We start from the raw sequence: 19,576 nt of genomic DNA, 5'->3' as shown, positions 1-19,576 counted from the left end.
TCAGTGGAGCTTGGATGACGCGTCTCGGACTCAACTGAAGCAAGGCAAAGTTTGCTATCACTGGGGTGGGAAGTGCACACTTTTTTGCCGAGATGGGCATCACCGAGCAGCTCAGCAATCTATTTTGCTGGATCTCAGTGAAAAAATTGCCGAGATTCAGTTAACAAACGCGGATTTTGCCGAGATCTCGACTAACACACATAAATTTTGCTGAGATCTCAGTAAAAATAAATGCCGAGCCTGCTCTGCTCGGTGGTGCCAATATCGGCAAAAAAAGTGTGCACTTCCCGCAGCAATTGAGGAAGAGTGGGTTGGCGTTAAAAACAAGATTCATCTGGTGGAAAAGGTTCCGTATACCACGTTGGATTGTTAATCACGAAGGAAGAACGCAGCTTGTTGGGTTCTCAGACGCATCAGAGTCCGCATATGCCGCAGTAGTCTATGGCCGTTCGGTTGAACGAGTTACACATCAAGCAAATTAAATTACCACGTTTTGAGTTAAATGCTGCAGTTCCACTAAATCTATGCACCTAGAGGCTGCCAATGATTTGTCGACCGCCGTATTCATTGAAGCGCTCAAGAGGTTTATCGCTCCTCGTGGTTTATGTAGAGATTTGGTCCGACAATGGGACAAATTTCATCGGTGCTGATCGCCAGATGCAGGAGTTTTTCCAATCCGATGAATTTAGAGCTCAAGCAAGCCGCTTTTCTTCGAACGTATCCATCAAGTGGACCCCACATGGGTGGTTTGTTGGAGGCGGCAGTGAAGAGCGTCAAAACGCACTTATACAAGGTGCTCAGTCGTGGACAGCAAACCTTCGAACAGCTGCATACTATTCTCACACAAGTAGAAGCCTGCCTTAATTCTGCCTGAAAGCTTAAGATATTGAGGCTCCTGCCTCAAGATGGGGAGTTTGTTTAGAGCAAATTGTTTTAGAGTACATCAACCAACCACTCCCTCACGCTAGTAAATTCCCGCACATTATGTTCCTTTGTTTTTGTCAGTTGCAAATAAAAACCCCAAACAAGATAGGTATGGAACCCAAAAAAGTTCGTCGCGAATTTATTTCCGAAAATTAAACTGAAATTTCCGCTTGATACATCAACAAAGATAAACACCCATATTCTCGGATTCGAACCGTTACTTCATACAAAAAAATGTATGAAATATACGTTTCGAACGAAAACAAGAATATGGGTGACAATGAATAAATGATATGGAAACAATAGTAATCGATTTTTATTTCCCAATATACTAATTTTTAACGAATATTGTAATTATTATGCATTTTATTTTCGTAAAGAAAATACGTAAGACTTGAACCCAACTAAGGACAAAAGATTAAGCAATATGGGGAAGTATCGGTTAGATTGTCAAATTACCTATCAATGTTAACAAAAAACACGCGTTTCATCGATATTAAAATTTATTCGGGTCAGGTAGCCAATGAATACATTTTTAAATATATTGAGACTGTCTATTACGATCACATTTCTTCTTTTATACAGTACATTATTGGGTTGAAGTAAAATTGGTATAAATATCTTACTACACAATCGATAACACTAATCAAATAATTGGTAAAACACTTTTTTTAATAGACCTAATATCACTTTCTATATGTTTAAACACATGTGACAAACTATAAACACGCAAATTATTCTACAATTGATTCCCAAAACTTATCCAACGAAAGATGACTTCAATTGATGTGAAACAGAGCAAGGACGGTGAATTCTTACATCAATTGTTGTAATTGTTGATGATTTTGCTATCATTAAAGCGACTGCTATTAGATGCCAAACTACTATCGTTATTATTAATATTATTGCTGTTGCTATTATTCGTACTATTAATCAAAGGCACTCCAAAGATTTTTTCCCACGAGTTACATATTGTCGAGACGGCGCTTTCTTTGGCGGTGACTGTGGCAAAATCGATTCGCCATGTTTCGTACTTATCCTCCTGTTCATCCATAAAATTGAAACGACAGGAAAGACTGTGGATGTCTTCCAGCTCGACTAGATTTGTCATGAGCTGCGTAAATTTTGCTTCGATTTGATATTTGCTATTTTCATTGAGCCATTTGATATCCGCTGCTAGATAGAGATGACTATCTGTTAACAATAAGGTGCACAACTGTACACTTTGTAGCACGTCATCTGATAGCACGTCGCAAAAGTTTATGACCATCAGAATTTTGACGATTTCGCCTCCAGTCGCCTTGCTGAGCTTGTTTGTGAGTAGTTCCGATGGTTGATAATCAACTGTGCAGTACTCCGGTAGAGGATTATCTGTGAAAACATATAAACTGATTATTTTTCAACTCATACAAACCTCCTGAGCATTGACAATTAATACCTGCAAAAAATAGAATAAGGCAATCAGTTCTTAAGATGTCCTGCAGAATAATGTGAATTCCCCCTACTGCACTGATTACGAATTTCATTCCAATTTTCCATGGAAGCACTTGAGCTATTCCAACACGATCTATCGTACCGGAAAGATGTTTCTTCATCCATGTTGATGGTTCATCGCTATAACAAAAAAATCATACCGAGTATTAAAACCTGCCAATTTTTAACTGCAATAGGGGAAATGGCTCTAATGTTGGCCTATGGATCTAATGATAATGGCCAATCGATAAAAATGTTCTGTTTTTTTTTTCTCGTAAAACAATGGACAACAAATGTTTTCTATTGAAATTTATATATGGGCCCAATATTAGAAACCTTAGGCCAACATTAAGCACCCTACTAGACATACTTTTCAGCAGCAATCTTCTTCATCACATAGAATTTGGTAGTTGACATGATGAACAAACCATCAAACCCAGTGGGCCACTTATCCAGTTGATTTTCGTCAAAGATAACACAAGAAACAAGCCACTTCAATGTTTCATTCGCATCTTCAAAGAGATTCTGGTAGAGGTAAAGTTTTAACCTGTGATCAACTTTGGCATAGTCCGTGTATGAGTATTTAATAGATTCGAAAGCTAATTTGGGCGTTGAATCCGATTTACTCGGTTTGGGCGCTTTGGACATCAACATGTTGGTCGATTGGAAGAGTCCACCAAGCACAGTGCTAATAACGGAGTTTTCGGACTTCGATGCCGGTGAATCAACTCCTGGTTGTGTCAGTTGTGATTTCTGCTTTGATTTGTCACTTTCAATGGTTTCATCTGAAGCGCTGCTTTGTTTTGGATCTGTAAGTATAGTGAGTTTGTTATGTTGCTTTCACGTTTGGCGATCTTAACGGAACGGTATTTATGGTGGCACCGAATTTTAATAGCTGCACTGCCGGTAGCCGCAAGTCAGTCTTTTCTGTATTTTCAGCAATTTTGAGTTAGCAGCATTATTTAGTTTATCTTTCTACGTTTTTTGAGCTGTGCTATTGAAAAAAGGTGGTTTATCCAAGGAAAATGAAAAACAATACCAAGTCAAATTGTCCCATAGCGAAAAGTAACCGCAAGTCAGTCCCATTAGGAAAAAAAATTTCATTAAATAAACTATAAAACAACGTCACATCTATGTGTTTAGGCTTGCTTCTATTGAATAAAGAATGTTAGACAAAATATAGCATCATGAGATTTGACTCAAGACAGGGTATCCGGAACATATCCGGATGTGGCCAATATAGTTCTTACGATCCTCAGTATGACCGCCAATGGTTATGCCTCTGAATTTTCATGTGATTTGATGTATCGCATATGATGGATTTTGATTAAAAAGGTTTTATCACTTCTCCAGGGATACCCGGAACATGTTTGGATGTGACCAACTGCTGGATACTCAGCATGACACTTATTTATCTTCTTTTAAAATTCTAATGTGAATTGATTTATCGCATGGTGGATTTGGCACCAGCGGAACGATTCCAAAAACATTAAATAATGTTCTATGAGACCATGGTATCTTTCTACTGTTCAATACTATGCTAAAATAATGCACCGTCGGCATGGCATTGTGACTGACTTGCGGTTATTTTTCACATTGACGTTAATTGTAAGTCAGTCCCACTTTGATTTTAGTTATAAAATAAAAATTTCACGAAATGTTAACCAATATGTTTAGTACATAGATGCATTCTATCACATTGCATATTTGTTTTCAAAACTATCCAAAATAAGTGTTAGATGAGAAAACTTGTAAAATCTTTCAATGCCGATTTCTCGTTTTTTACAAATGGGAATAACTTGCGGTTATGGGCAGTGCAGTCGAACCAACTCCCAGGTTTAGATCATATGTCCGAAACCAGTAGTCCGATAAGGTAGCGTTTTATAACATTTATTTAAGTACAGTCCCGTTAAAACAATCCCCCTTATTCTGCGAGTCACGTGACTCTCTCTCACCGGTGAGGTGACAATTGTCACCTCGTGTGAGGTGACTCTCCATGCAAATCAAATGGAGAGTCACCTCACACGAGGTGACTATTGTCACCTCACCGGTGAGAGAGAGTCACGTGACTCGCAGAATAGGGGGGAATAGCTCTAATACCAGAAACAAAGTGAAATTAAGCGAATTGACTTACCTTGAATCGATTCGTAAGCAGTGCAAACGCTGTCCGTCACTGAGCCCGAAGAGCTGCTCTCGGTAAGATTGGCTGCGGTAAGGAACGATTTTTTATGGGAAAGTAACGCTGGATTCGGTTTTTGAGATGAACTGTTTTCTTTGTCGGTAGAAGATGCATCTTCAAATTTTATGATTTTATTAAAACTATCAGCTACTTTTGCTATGAGATCATGAGTTGAGGTCTCTTGGTTGGTAAGCGTAACTGATATGTTGTTGAGACTATCGTCGTTTAAAGCTTCGAGACCCGGTAATTGGAGATTTTTCCTTTCTTCTGAGTGTTTCCTACTTGGATGGAAACTGAAAAGCATAAATTAAATTAATTACCTTTTTAGAAGAAAGAGAGCTTAAAAGAAAGTAATTCTAATTACTTACCCTCGATCCAGTACCTCGATACTGCTTTGACTAGGATTGCTGAGAACTTCTATGTCGCTTTCATTACCAAGCAAATCCACATCCCGATCTCTTTCAGAATTGGTACTGCCTGCTACACTTCGGTTTGAGTCACATGAACTGCTCGGCTGTGAAATCCGAGAACATGATGAAGAATCATTCAGTGAACCAGTTGATCCTGAAACCATCGGCAAGTAAGTAAATGCTGTTTGCCTCAATACTTCAAAACACGATGCAGCGTACCATTATAGTGCAACATTGAAATTAGCTGTTTACGCCATACATCAGGTCTCAGCAATAATGCGTCCACCGGAAGTACATGAATGAACAGCTAGTCCCAAAGCAAACGATCACACCAACACAAACAGGAAGCAGAAAATATCCATTCAATTTTGCCGATTTACCGATTCTTTATTCTCAACGTTTTTTTTTTTTTTTTTTGAAACCAATCTATATAATTCTTACTCTACACAAAAAATATTAATCAAGCAGCTTACTCGGTTTATTTTTCACCGGTGACTTCCATGCATCCGGCAAAGCTGTTGATTTATTAATGTTTAGTTCAATACTATTCAAATTCACGAATAACTAAGCATCTAATATATCGACAATAATTAGTAATATTAGTAGACATCATCCAATGGTGTATCTAGGTATAATACCTATTTCCACAACTTAAACTACTTCTACTAGACCGATATGTATACAATACAGTGACAAATCTATTGGAACACCATGACCGGATGGATTTCATGTTTAATACATATATACATATCAGTCTCATATGGATATTCGTCAATTTTAAGATAATAACGCTATCCATTATAAATTGACATCTACTTTCATATCAAGTGATAAAACTACGGACTTTGATTATGAAAAATGTGAAACAACATCAAAACAGTTTGTCAGTCCCATCCTGAAATTCAATCGTCTAGAAGTCAAGTTAAAGTTCTCTGCTAATATAACAAATCATGCAGACTTCTTTGCAACTGATTTTAACTTGATAGACATATTTAGTAAATTAATATTTTTTTTTTTTTTTTTTTTTGCTTTATTAGAGAGATTTTCAGCCTTGGGCTGGTTCATCTCTTAAAGACGAGGGGTGGGGACTTCAGACGGGAGTCCCCCTAATTACAGAGCTAATAGGAAGGGGATGTGAGGTTCCAGAGGAGAACCCCGAGGATACGGAGTTAGGAGATGGGTGGGAGCTCCAGAAGGGAGTCTCCATAATAACAGAGTTAGTAAATTAATATGATTTTTAATATATTTACATGGGAAGTACGCCGTAACTTCAACTGCCATTTTTTCAATGCCTACTTTTTCCATATGAGGCTGATATGGGATTATAGACTCCTTGTAACTTGTTATTATAATTTTGGAAGATCTATAAGGGAGGTTATGAGCATATTTTAAAATTTGTGTGCATAATCATACTAAAAATGATCAAATTTGAATATCATCAGTGTAGATTAGTTAACTTGTTGAAAACGTGTTTTATAGATAAAGTGTAAATTTATTATGCATGTGAAAGTCACACGAATAAAAGGACAAAGAAATAAATATCCTCTCCTATTCGATTTTTTTAAACATGATATTTTTTATGCAAGCAATTGAATAGTAAAACATTATCGTTTCACAATATGAATTATTCCAAAATATTTGTCACAGTAATTCAAAAGAAAAAAAAAACTCGGTAATGGAATAAGACCTTAGAAAATGCGAGGTGGCTAGAACAAAAAGCCTAGCGTGATCCATTCGTTTTCTCATTCATGGCAATCTGATTGGTATTTTAAGGCCCACCCATATTGAGCCCGTTAGTGATACGTTGCAGTAAATCTGACAGTTAAGAGCCACGCACAATGGATACTTTGCGTTTGCGTGGATTTAGACAATAGCTTTGGCTATCATTATGGCGCAAAGTATCACGTAACGTAAGTGATGTGAGCGGGGGTCTTTGGAGGTAGATTCATGCAGTATCATGAAAACAAAGTGTTAGTGATTAATCATAAAATTACCTAAAAATTAAAAAAAAAAGTGTTTAAGCATACGATTGCGCTTAATACCACGCACTTGAAGAATGACACTTATATTAAACAAACGAGGTGCATCATCATGTATAGAACTTCTGTTTCTAACGTTACACAGAGCCTTGTTCAATCGATCCAGAATGTAAACCATACGTTTTATTAAGAAATGTTGCTGCTGCAAACAAAACACGGTATTAGGCAGTAAAAAGTACAGCGGTGCCCTAAACCCGTGGTTTTTATTCTATCAGTATTTTGTTTTTTTACATACAGTGTATCTCAAAATGGATCGTACTTAGAACATTTTTTTTTAAACATGGTGAATAAACTTCTTATTTTTTAATTGTTTATTGATTTATTGCTATAATTTTGGTCTTTATTGGATGCACCTGTATGAAGTTAGATTTATTTTAGTAAAACGCTCGATTTTCAAGTTTTAACTAGTGGACGAATTTTAGTCAAATTAGTGGCAAATGAATGATCTTTACACGACTAAAAACGAGCAAAATTTCAAGAAGTTATGTTCATTTTATTTCAAGAAAATAAGATTTTTCAAGAAAAATGCGTTTTCCTTAAACTGCTCTAACTTTTTGTAAACTCAACCAAATATGCCCAACACTGAGCCAACGATTACTACCAAAAATTCAGAGACGTATCTTTTTAAATTGTGCTTTTAGAGCCGTTTTTCTAAAATTTAAGTAAAGGGTGATACGATCAAAATTTGGTCAATATCAACTTGACGTATTTCTTTCAATTTTGCATTTAAAAAACCTGAACACCCCTCATTTTGAAGGTGTGTGTGTGTAGAATGTTGCTCCTATTTTGATTTTGGAATTCACTCTTCAGTTGTCAAAATGCCGTCCAAGCAAGAAGAGCAGCGTATCAAAATTTTGCTCGCGCATCGCGAAAATCCGAGCTACTCGCACGCAAAGTTGGCAAAATCGCTAAAAGTTGCCAAATCAACCGTTACAAATGTAATTAAAGTGTTTGGGGAACGTTTGTCGACAGCCAGGAAGTCTGGATCGGGGGGAAATCGAAAACCGGAAGCCGCTGAGACGACAAAGAGAGTTGCCGGTAGTTTCAAGCGAAACCCTAACCTCTCTCTCCGAGATGCCGCAAATAAGCTGGGTGTATCGTCTACAACCGTGCATCGAGCCAAAAAACGAGCCGGACTATCGACTTACAAGAAGGTAGTGACTCCAAATCGCGATGATAAACAAAATACGACGGCCAAAGCGCGATCCCGGAGGCTGTACACGACGATGCTGACGAAGTTTGACTGCGTGGTAATGGACGACGAAACCTACGTCAAAGCCGACTACAAGCAGTTTCCGGGACAGGAGTTTTATACGGCAAAAGGAAGGGGAAAGGTAGCAGATGTTTTCAAGCACATGAAACTGTCAAAGTTCGCAAAGAAATATCTGGTTTGGCAAGCCATCTGTACCTGTGGCTTGAAAAGCAGCATTTTCATAGCTTCCGGGACTATCAACCAAGAAATTTACGTGAAAGAGTGTTTGAATAAACGTCTGCTGCCTTTCCTGAAGAAACACGGTTGTTCCGTACTGTTTTGGCCGGATTTGACATCTTGCCATTACGGTACAAAGGCCATGGAGTGGTACGCCGCCAACAACGTGCAGGTGGTTCCCAAGGACAAGAACCCTCCCAACACGCCAGAGCTCCGCCCAATTGAGAAATACTGGGCTATTGTCAAGCGGAACCTAAAGAAGACCAAAAAAACTGCTAAGGGCGAGCAGCAGTTCAAGGCAAACTGGCTTTCTGCGGCGAAGAAGGTGGACAAGGTGGCTGTACAAAATCTGATGGCAGGGGTCAAGCGTAAGGCCCGGCAATTCGGATTTGGAAAAGCGGAAGCCTAACTGAATATTTTTCCTGAATTTTATACTAATTGAACTTGAAAAAGAAATTTAATTTGATTTTTTAAATAAACGATTTCACCGATTTACACGCGTTTTCCCTTGACCAAATTTTGACCGTATCACCCTTTACTGCTGTACGATCAATTTGAGATACACATGCGAATATTATTTTAAAAAAAATCAATATAAATGCAAAATATTCAAGTTTATTGTCAAATCCACGGCGCAGCGCGGAATTAGGATAGGTCACAGTACTACTGGCTTATTTGATTATTTATATTTTCCTGGTAAATCACGCAACAAAACGACTGTATATAACTAGGGTTTCCAATCCCGTTAATGATTTCTCGGAAAATTAGAATTCCCGGAATTCCGATTCGCGGGAACAAAATTTTCGTTTTTCAGGATTCCTGAATTTCCCGGGAAATTTATATATTTATTCATAGATTGCTTTCGATTCAGCTGAACTTCATTTCCCCCGTTGAATTTAATAATGCGTGTGAGGCGTTGCTTGTGATTGATGTTGACGATTACAGGAAAATACGTCAGAATAAAATTTAAATTGATAGGTTGATTAGGGACGGCATAACTATTAAACCAAATTAACGAGTTCAAATCTCATGCCCGGACAAATCAAGAATGACCCAAGAGTGTAAAAGTGACTCTCTATATATAAAAATTAAATTCTGTTTGTCTTTCTGACCCTTATGGCTCGGAAACTACTGAACCGAACGGCGTGAAAATTTGTATGCAGGGGTTTTTGGGGCCAGGATAGGTTCTTATGATCGTTCGAGACCCCTCCCATAACTATTCTATTTAATTTTCGTTCATTTAATCGAATCGTAGCGACGCTCGCACGGGGTTCAGCTAGTAGTTAATAAAAGAAAATTGATCGATATCCTACTTTGTCTGTTTGCTTTTAAGGTCACATATTTAATTCAACTTACAATATATTATGGTGATTCTTCTAGAAGTATTAAAATTTAATGACCAACCCAGTTGATTTAATTGAAAGCAGGATTAGTTTTCCGTTTGATTCAACAGTGTTTTGCTCTAATTTTTGCTGTGTTAACCGTTAAGTCAAACAAATTTCTCTAATTGTTGCTGTGTTAACCGTTAAGTCAACCAAAATTAAATTAACTGGAGTATTCAAAATAAGTTACATCATAACAGCAAATTTTGATTTCAATGTGATCTCTTGCTTTGCTCGGGTACCTATCGACCCATCAACTCCATCTTTAAGCATACCACCATAACACAAATGTTTATGACATCATAGACTGATTAGCTGTTCGTTCAATCAAAATGGCATCATTGTAGTATTATGGCTTATTAGTTAATGTAGGAAAATATTTCATTAATATTCAACCTTACTATTACAACTTGAATCTGCTATTCCAGAATTCAGCGACATAAGCAAAGTCATACAGTTTAGACTAAGGTGAGGCAAAAGTTCGTTTTGAGGTTTTTGAAGAATATGCTCCAGGAAGGTGGTAAAATTTTATTCAGAAATGCGGAAAAAGCAATAATTTTAGTTTGGGTCTTAATAGTTTTATTGCGAATAAGGCTGCTCGGGATTTTCTGAATATTTCCTCCCGGGATTATTGCTGGTGAATTGATTTGGACGAAGTAAAAACTATAACTAAAAAGTTTCAAAACATGAAAGCAGGTGATGATGGAATTTTCTATATCCTCATCAAAAAACTGGCAGAAAGTAACAAAATGATCTACGCCGTACCACTCAGGTAAAACCAGGGGCCTGACTGGCTTTCATGTTTATGATGCTATCCTCTGCTCTTGTTTTTCATGCTTATAACCTGGCTTATAACACGTTTTTTCCGTCCCTTTCCACCAAGTATGCGTCAGGCGGGCCGTATTTAAATTAAAGCCCTACACGGATAGAAATCTCCTTATACTTTTTGGCAAATTTCCATTGCTGATTATTCATAAAATGTATAAGTCAACTAATAAGCAAACGCCTTGCAAAAAGTTAATAAAGATCATGTGTCAAATGAAATGTATAAGCGGTCACACATACCTTATATGCATTCTAATAGGACCTATGTGGTTTGTCTTATGGAATGTATAAGGCTGATGCTTTGGCAAAAACGTATAAGTGAAACACATGAATTAAATAATTGATTTTCGTTTCGTGTACAGTAAAAGTATGGACGACTGTCACCACAAAACTGAAAAAAGCTGTTCCAATCGAGCAAAGCGGTGCATTTTGACGGTTCGATTGGAACAACTTTTGACAGACGTCCATACTTTTACTGTAGGGCTTTAATTTAAATAAGGCCCGTGATGTTGCCCACTGTCAAACGTATAGTTAAATCCAAACAATCACCGGCCACCAGTGGCGCTGCTGTGGTAACGGTGATAAAAATGTTAAATATCTGTCAAACGTGAGTCATATCAGAATTTTCACTTTTTAAATTGGATATTTGCATTGTTTGTAAAATTGTAGGAAAAGTAGCCTTCTTCAAAATGGCAAATGACTTCAATGATGTCACTGCTTGCAATCAGGAAAATAGTTTATTTTTATAAAACGTTAAGCTCCAACGGTTCACATTTTCATTGCTGCTGCAAGATCGTTGCATTATCCCGGGATGCAACGATAACAAATTTCAACTTTTTCGGATTCCGAAGTCGGGGAGCAACAAATTTGCGCAGTGGAGAAAGGTTGCCACTGTTTACAGGGACAGAGCGAATATGCTCCATCATTTGTTTGAAGCAGACTTTGTTGAATATAAGCTCCAAAGTTTGCTGTCGTGGGGTAATTTGAGATTAATTTGATGTGGCCACTCTCCGGGATGGGAACTTTGCAGCACAAACCCATTCTACTAGTGTAGCCCAGGCACACAATATGCTGGGGCTCTAAAACCGCTAGTCGTTCCCGTATATGTCGCAGGGAGTCCCAACATAATCCAGTATATCCAGCAGACGTGGACGTCAATTTCGGGATGGGAATCTGCAGTCATACAAAACATAACCTAAATAATATCGGTGCATTTAAAAACGCATTTTCATTAACTTTCAATCACAGTGCAATGAAACTTCACATAACATTGCATTATTCGACAAATTTCCCACATGTATCATTCATAAAAATTATCGTATCTCACTATTTTGAATTTTATTTTCAATAATTTATCATTCAAACTCTAGAATTTGAACCGGCTGTCATAAATTTATCACCATCGACTAGTACTATTTCCCGCCACTAGTGACGCACAGGGATGGAAAATCATTTACATTCATTTCGTGCATTCATTTACATTCATTTGCCTCTTACTTTTTTCATCAACAGAATTCCGAACAATAGTGTTTAAAACTTTTGTAGGCTTTGATATTAGCTACATCTTTTGTAAACAACTCAAATCATTATCTCTTATGCATGATGAATCAGAACGATAAGAACCCACCATTGTTTTTCAGTGAATGTAAATTGCATTCATTGAAAAACAATGGCATGTTCTGCCAGCTCTTGTTCGTCATGTATAAGAGATTCAGATTTTGATTATTAACTAAAGTTGAAGTTAATATCAAAAGCTACAAAAGCTTCATACATCATTTTACGGTACTCTCATTAGCACAAGCTTATTGCACGTCTCTTTATCTTGGACGTGCAAACACACCGATGTATGTGTTGATTTTTGTTCTAGTGAAAATGTTATAAATTTACAATTTCATTTTTAAAAAGTGCATTAAGTGAAAAATTTTCAAATTCTTATCCGTTGCATGTGGTGCCGACTGTTCTAACCTACGCGTAGTTACGCTCAGCTAAGTTTATTTACCTTTTCGTTCCTCTGTCTTCGATAGGAAATATCCATCTAATTCAACAACGGACAGATAAACTACTTACAACTTCTATTTATTAAATGCTTGATATAACGATTTTGCTGGCTGGGCGTATCCTATGGCTTACCCTCCCTACTAATAAAAATCCACCCTTCCCGTGAAAATTATGAGGGGTCGTAGAGTTCTCTGCATCCTTCTAAGTAAGTGTCCCCTTTCCCACCAGATGCAAGGACGTGGCCAGGACAGCTCTGGTCTGTTGGAGGGAGACACATCCTTTATCTAAGAGGTAGTAATTAATCACAAATTACTTTGGATGAAAATCTGTGTTAAAAACTCAAAACCCAGCTCACTTGGTATCAACAACAGAATATTCAGAAATGTAGGACAGAGTATGGTCGAGAGTCCGAGAGTCGAGACCGACCTGTATTACCAACCGGTGGAAACTAACGATTTTAAATTGCCTCACTACTTGACTAACCTATTGATCCCAAGTACATCGATTATCGTAACCCATTCTAGTCAAAATTTGAGTACTGATTTGTTTGATTTGATTAGCTATGAAAGTTTGAAAGATAAAATGAGGGATTTTCCTCAGTTTCGATTTCGAGAGGTGCATCGATTAGCCAAAAAATTGAGCACGTTTCTTCGGGACCTTCTGGTCTTAGAGTCTTAGATTACTCTGAAGCTAGGTTTTATTATGTCAATTATTTGTGAAATAATAGAATATTTAGTTTCCGGGAAACAGTACGTCCTGGGAAATGATCTTCCTGGGAATGATACATTCCAGAAAATAATTTTCGGAGAAATTTAATTCCGGGAAATGACTTGCTATCAGAAAAGAAAACCGTGACACTATGTAGGATACCATGAAGGCATTGCTGGAAATACCAGAGCTGAAAATTAAGCTAAACGAAGAACAACTTAAGATATTATGGACATCCAAATAACATGAAAAGATGTATTGTGCAACCCTAAGAATATAACTCGACTGCAATGGGAAAATGAATGGTCTTCTTCTTCTTGTTCGCATTTCAAGCTTATTGCTTAGCGCATATTAGCTTATTACGTGCTCTCAACTTAGTGTTCTAAATGCACTTTCCACAGTTATTAATTGAGAGCTTTCGATGCCAATACCAATGCATGAATTTGTATAATTGTGTGGCAAGCACCATTATACCATAGAGGTAACTCTAAGACCACTGGGTCCCGAAGAAAATCATTATTTTTTTTTGGCTCACTCAGTACCAGAACAACGGTCCCAAGCAGTCCCAAGCTATTTCACTCACCCCTGCATGTTCTGCATGAATCCACACACCCCTGATGTTATCTGTCAAACTTTCATAGCGAATCAAAACAAACATAGTGTAGTAATAGAATTTCAACTAGAATAGGGTAAGTTAATCGTTTGCTTGGGACCAATAGGCTACTAAAGTGGTGAGCCAATTTAAAATCGTTAGTTTCGTATTGATTGTTGATTATACTCTATCCCCAGGGAAGTCGAGAAAATTTCCAACCCGAAAAATTCCCTCGACCGGACCGGAAATCGAACCCGCCGCCTCCGGCTTGGTAATATCGTGCCTTTACTGACTAGGCTATGAGGCCCCCTAAACGAATGGTACAGAATTTAAAATTTCCACAAATCCACGAAAAATGAACACTTCCTGGGCTGGACCGTTACTTAGTCACAGAAGAAAGAGCTTTTCCAGGCTTAGGATAGGACACATAAACATTATTATTATTATTATTATTATTATTATTATTATTATTATTATTATTATTATTATTATTATTGTTATTATTATTATTATTATTATTATTATTATTATTATTATAGTCAATTCAACACTATTGGGCCATTCAAGACTTGTCCGACGATGAGAACTAGTGACTTTGGCGTGAAAGGTATCGATGTTAATTACCAAACCGGGGTCGTCCCCACATAAACATATTTTTTGCAATTGTGCACGGTCCATACAAATTTTAAAAATTTTGTATGGAAAATTGTCTACGCAGGGGAAGGGAGGGGGTCAAGAATCCCAAAAAAAAAACTGTCTAGGTAGTTAATGAACAGCCCCTTAATGGCTCAAGGGAGTTTCCCATCTTTGAAAATATAACAATAGGAAATAATTAATTCTTTGGATATACGATAAAGAAGGGAATATTCCCTTCTTTTAATATATAAAAGAGAAAATAATCAATTCGTTAAATATATGATAAAGAAGGGAATATTCCCTTCTTTGAAAATATAACAAAAGGAAATAATTAATTATTGGATGAACGATGAAGAAGGGAATATTCCTTTCTTTGAATATATAAAAAGAAAATAATCTATTCTTTGGATGTATGATAAAGAAGGGAAGGGAATATTCCCTTCTTTTAATATATAAGGACATATATAAGGACACTTCCTGGGCTGGACCGTTACTTAGTCACAGAAGAAAGAGCTTTTCCAGGCTTAGGATAGGACACATAAACATTATTATTATTATTATTATTATTATTATTATTATTATTATTATTATTATTATTATTATTATTGTTATTATTATTATTATTATTATTATTATTATTATTATTATTATAGTCAATTCAACACTATTGGGCCATTCAAGACTTGTCCGACGATGAGAACTAGTGACTTTGGCGTGAAAGGTATCGATGTTAATTACCAAACCGGGGTCGTCCCCACATAAACATATTTTTTGCAATTGTGCACGGTCCATACAAATTTTAAAAATTTTGTATGGAAAATTGTCTACGCAGGGGAAGGGAGGGGGTCAAGAATCCCAAAAAAAAAACTGTCTAGGTAGTTAATGAACAGCCCCTTAATGGCTCAAGGGAGTTTCCCATCTTTGAAAATATAACAATAGGAAATAATTAATTCTTTGGATATACGATAAAGAAGGGAATATTCCCTTCTTTTAATATATAAAAGAGAAAATAATCAATTCGTTAAATATATGATAAAGAAGGGAATATTCCCTTCTTTGAAAATATAACAAAAGGAAATAATTAATTATTGGATGAACGATGAAGAAGGGAATATTCCTTTCTTTGAATATATAAAAAGAAAATAATCTATTCTTTGGATGTATGATAAAGAAGGGAAGGGAATATTCCCTTCTTTTAATATATAAGGAAAATATGTAATCAATAGCTTTTGGCAAGGGATTCGGGGTAATGACCATTTGGGATAATAACGTGTGGAATAATGTTATAAATTTGTAATCGATAGTTCAACGTTCCATGCACCGATTTTTCAATCCATAACGAGAAATTCTTCAACTCAGGTCTAGACTCAGGTCGAACAATTCTTTGATAAGGTTTAACAGTTTCCGACTGGTATTGCATATTGAATTGGATTGCATATTAGACCCTTTGACTTTTTAAATGGTGAACGAAGTGCTCGAAAACTTGAAGGTTGTCATTTTCTAAAGAGCTTTAAAATGGTTTGGAATTGATAAATACATAGTTCCATAAAAGTAAACGTAGTGTATCATCAATTTAGTAAAGTGAAACTAATCAGAGAGTTTAATCATAGACAACAGACATAACACTTTGAAAAAGTTTTTCTTGAAAACATAGTATCTCAAAACATAGGACCTCAGTAACGACATCTCTCGGGCTTCTCGCGTAAAACAAGCTTGCTCGCTTGCAAGCTTCAAAATTCCAATAAAAAATTATCATTTAATAATATAAATATATACAAATATATATATAAATTCCAAAACGAAATTTCCTTCTAAAAATGTACCCTTCTTTTGACCCCTTGCTGTTCTTTCATTTGTCTTAATTTCGGGGTAATGGCCATTCGGGGTAGTAGGGCATTCGGGGTAATGGCCATTCGGGGTAGTAGGACATTCGGGGTAATGGCGTTCGGGGTTATGGCGTTCGGGGTAGTGACATTCGGGGTAGTGTCACAGAATCAGTTAGAACACCGACGAAGTTAAAATTAAAGATAAAAAACCAGCTATATCACCTTCTTAAGAAAAACTATTCAAGAACTTAATTATGATGTATTATTAATCCCCCGGCCTTTTAGAGGTTTGAGCCTATCAAATAAACAATCTAGAAAAAACTGCAACGCTCACTTTTAAAATAAACATAAAATCTGAATTTGTTCACCTGAATCTGAAACATCATACTAATTTATCTTGAATTAATTTTCATTGATGAATTCGTTTTCATTAAAATATATCAAACAATTGAGGGGGTTAGAAGAAAGTGGGTGTAAGTGACTTTGATCGATCCTGTTCATCGATTTTCTCTTTTGATAGCCACAGCTTTATAAACAGATTTTGCGCTATTTCTACCACATAGTTTGATAAAGGAGGTTCTCATTTAGCATCCAGAATGGCACACGAATCAAGAAATGTGTTTGCAGCTAAATTATTAACGAAAGAGAAAGTCGATGAAGAGAATCGATCAACGTCACTTACATCCCTTTCCTGCTAACCCCCTCAATTGTCTACGGTCCATACAAATTTCCAAAAATTGTATGGACGATTGTCTACGTGGGGGAGGGGGGGGGGTGTCTATAACCTCTAAAAACCGGTCTACGTAGTTTATGAACAGCCCCTTCGTAGAACATAGTGAAGGTAGCACCAATGCTACCGACGCCAGGGAGGCAGCTCCCACACCTGGACCAACAGCTTTACTTCCCTTCCGAAGGAAGACGTGATCAGAGATGTTATGCCTCAGAACATCCCGGCGGCGCCGACTGGGATTGAACCCTTGCTTACCACTCACCACCGGTGCCGCTCCCTCTCGATTTAGGTTAAATATACGATTTTCATGTCTTTAGCAAAGTTGTTTGTAACAATTTTTGCTATAAATTTGCTGAAGACATTGTGAAAAAATAATTTTTTAATCTCACTTTTATGGGGATTTATCACAAAATTCATATCTTCCAAAGATGCAGCATGCCATACCCATCAACTTTGCTGAAGGCGTCATTACTCTAAATCTACTCTCCACGGTGCTGTTAATTAAGAGCATCAAAATGGACTTTTAAACCACTGTGGCGTAGTGGTCAACGTACATACCTCTCGAGCCATAATCACGAGTTCAAATCTCATTCCGGATAAGTGACTAATGATCCAAGAGTGTTAAAGTGAAGATAACAAAAAAAAATCCCGGTTGCTTTCGATTTCCTGTTAATTCCAGATTCTCCCGATTTTCTCGGTTCAGTGACCACCCTGAGTTTGGGTACTTTTTTGAACATCCGAGTACTAATTGGCAAAGTTTAAAATGATGCTCATTCTTTCAGAATTTTGCTTGGGTTTTGTTAGAGGTAACCCCACTGTTCGAAAGTGCATGAACAGGTTAGTCCGTTCCGCTGCACTTCAATAAAAATAAAAAGTATTCATGATGCAATCAGCCGCCATGAGTGAGCAACGACTAATAATTTAAAAGCACATAGGGTAAGTGTGCCAATTTTGACAATAGTTGTTTTACCCCTAGGGCCTAAATATAATTTGAAATATTTATTTACGATTTTATCTGCGAAGATATATGTATGGCACAATATATGTTCTAACCTAGCAAAAAACTGGCACAATTACCCTTTTGTTAAGAGACAATTTCAAAAGCCTTATTCACACTATAGGTATCCAAACAATAATCCAAGCCTGCAAACCAAACTATGCTGTAAAACAAACAGTTATTCATCGGTTATGACTAAACAATCTCTAGATATCTCACTCAAATAACCAAACACTTAAAACAAGATACTTTTACCGATACTGGTTTTAGAGCCGCTCTGTTTCAACACAGTGCCCATTCCGGATGGACCTGGCATTGGCCCTTCCAATTCCGACGCGGTTGCATCTGTATATTCGGTTTTTATGCCGCCACGCCTACTATTGTCTGCTGGGATCCATTTCGCTGGTGATTCCGTTATTTCAACGCAAAATCCTTTACTGCACTCGGGGCATTGCAAATCTGAAATGGTTGCATATTAATTTGTTGATTAGTGTTGTATGTCTGTGGACTTTTGGCCAGGATAAAGGTCAGGTTTCATCGATAAATCTCTAACATTATAGTGGATTTACATATTTGAAACATCTAATTAGGAATACTAAATGGCGAACCCACAACTTGGGACGAGCGTCTAACATAGTTCCGATTAAAATTTATTCAAAAAAAGATAATCTACAATCTAATCAACCATGATTAAACTGGGATTAATATCAGATGCTTATTTTTTAGAAAGAGAGGATGAATTTTTAATCATTCGATATGATTAAACTGATTAAACTGGTTAAACTTGATTAAATTTCAAGCAAAATGGGAATAGTTCATTTTATCAGTGTAGTGAGTATATGAGATATTCTCAAATTTGAGTCAATTCAACTTAATTTTGGGTAGAAAATACTCACGAGTAAGTTATTATTTTTCTTCTTCTTATTAGCATTTCAAGCTTATTGCTTAGTGCATATTGCGTGCTCTCAACTTAGTGTTCTAAATGCACTTCCTATGTTATATTGAGAGTTTTCGATGCCAATTACCAATGCATGAATTTGTATATAGTGTGGCAGTGCTTGATATGATACTCTATCCCAGGGAAGTCGAGAAAATTTCCAACCCGAAAGATTCTCTCGACCGGACCGGGAATCGAACCCGCCGCCTCCGGCTTGGTAATACCGTGCCTTTACTGACTAGGCTATGAGGCCCCATTAGAAGTTATTATTTTTGCCGTAGATAAATTAAATCAAAATAGCTTAAAAAGTATTCAGATTCCCGCTTCACCTTATTGAGTCCGAGCCATGATTACTTCGGCAGTAGTCATGCATGATTAAATTCGAATTAATTTTTCCAGTATTAAATTTTATTCTTTTTGAATATTAATTTACAGGGTGTTTGGTTCCGGGTTTTACATATTTTCAGGGTAGATAGGGCTCCTAAAGTTAT

The 19,576-nt window shown here is 36.8% G+C and overlaps 1 protein-coding gene across 3 annotated transcripts in view; it reads right to left on the bottom strand.

Moving 5' to 3' along the window:
• Positions 1 to 1,408: 1,408 nt before the first annotated feature.
• LOC135701739 (serine/threonine-protein kinase 11-interacting protein) overlaps positions 1,409 to 19,576 on the bottom strand; it is a 36,000-nt gene continuing 17,832 nt past the window's right edge. For 2 of the 3 annotated variants that reach the window (XM_065222630.1, XM_065222631.1), the window contains exons 8-14: positions 18,404 to 18,607; positions 5,460 to 5,501; positions 4,945 to 5,140; positions 4,532 to 4,869; positions 2,768 to 3,206; positions 2,363 to 2,538; positions 1,409 to 2,295 (exon numbers count right to left, since the gene is read on the bottom strand). In XM_065222630.1, the coding sequence (XP_065078702.1) occupies positions 1,745 to 2,295; positions 2,363 to 2,538; positions 2,768 to 3,206; positions 4,532 to 4,869; positions 4,945 to 5,140; positions 5,460 to 5,501; positions 18,404 to 18,607 (1,946 nt within the window). In that variant the 3' untranslated portion in view covers positions 1,409 to 1,744. The remainder of the gene's footprint in view (positions 2,296 to 2,362; positions 2,539 to 2,767; positions 3,207 to 4,531; positions 4,870 to 4,944; positions 5,141 to 5,459; positions 5,502 to 18,403; positions 18,608 to 19,576) is intronic. The other variant, XM_065222632.1, reaches the window with a different exon arrangement.

Source organism: Ochlerotatus camptorhynchus, unplaced genomic scaffold, assembly GCF_037179485.1.
Source record: "Ochlerotatus camptorhynchus isolate MF236.1 unplaced genomic scaffold, CSIRO-AGI_Acam_v1.1 ptg000176l, whole genome shotgun sequence".
Lineage (NCBI taxonomy): Eukaryota > Metazoa > Arthropoda > Insecta > Diptera > Culicidae > Ochlerotatus > Ochlerotatus camptorhynchus.
This window is presented reverse-complemented; position numbering and strand designations above follow the sequence as displayed.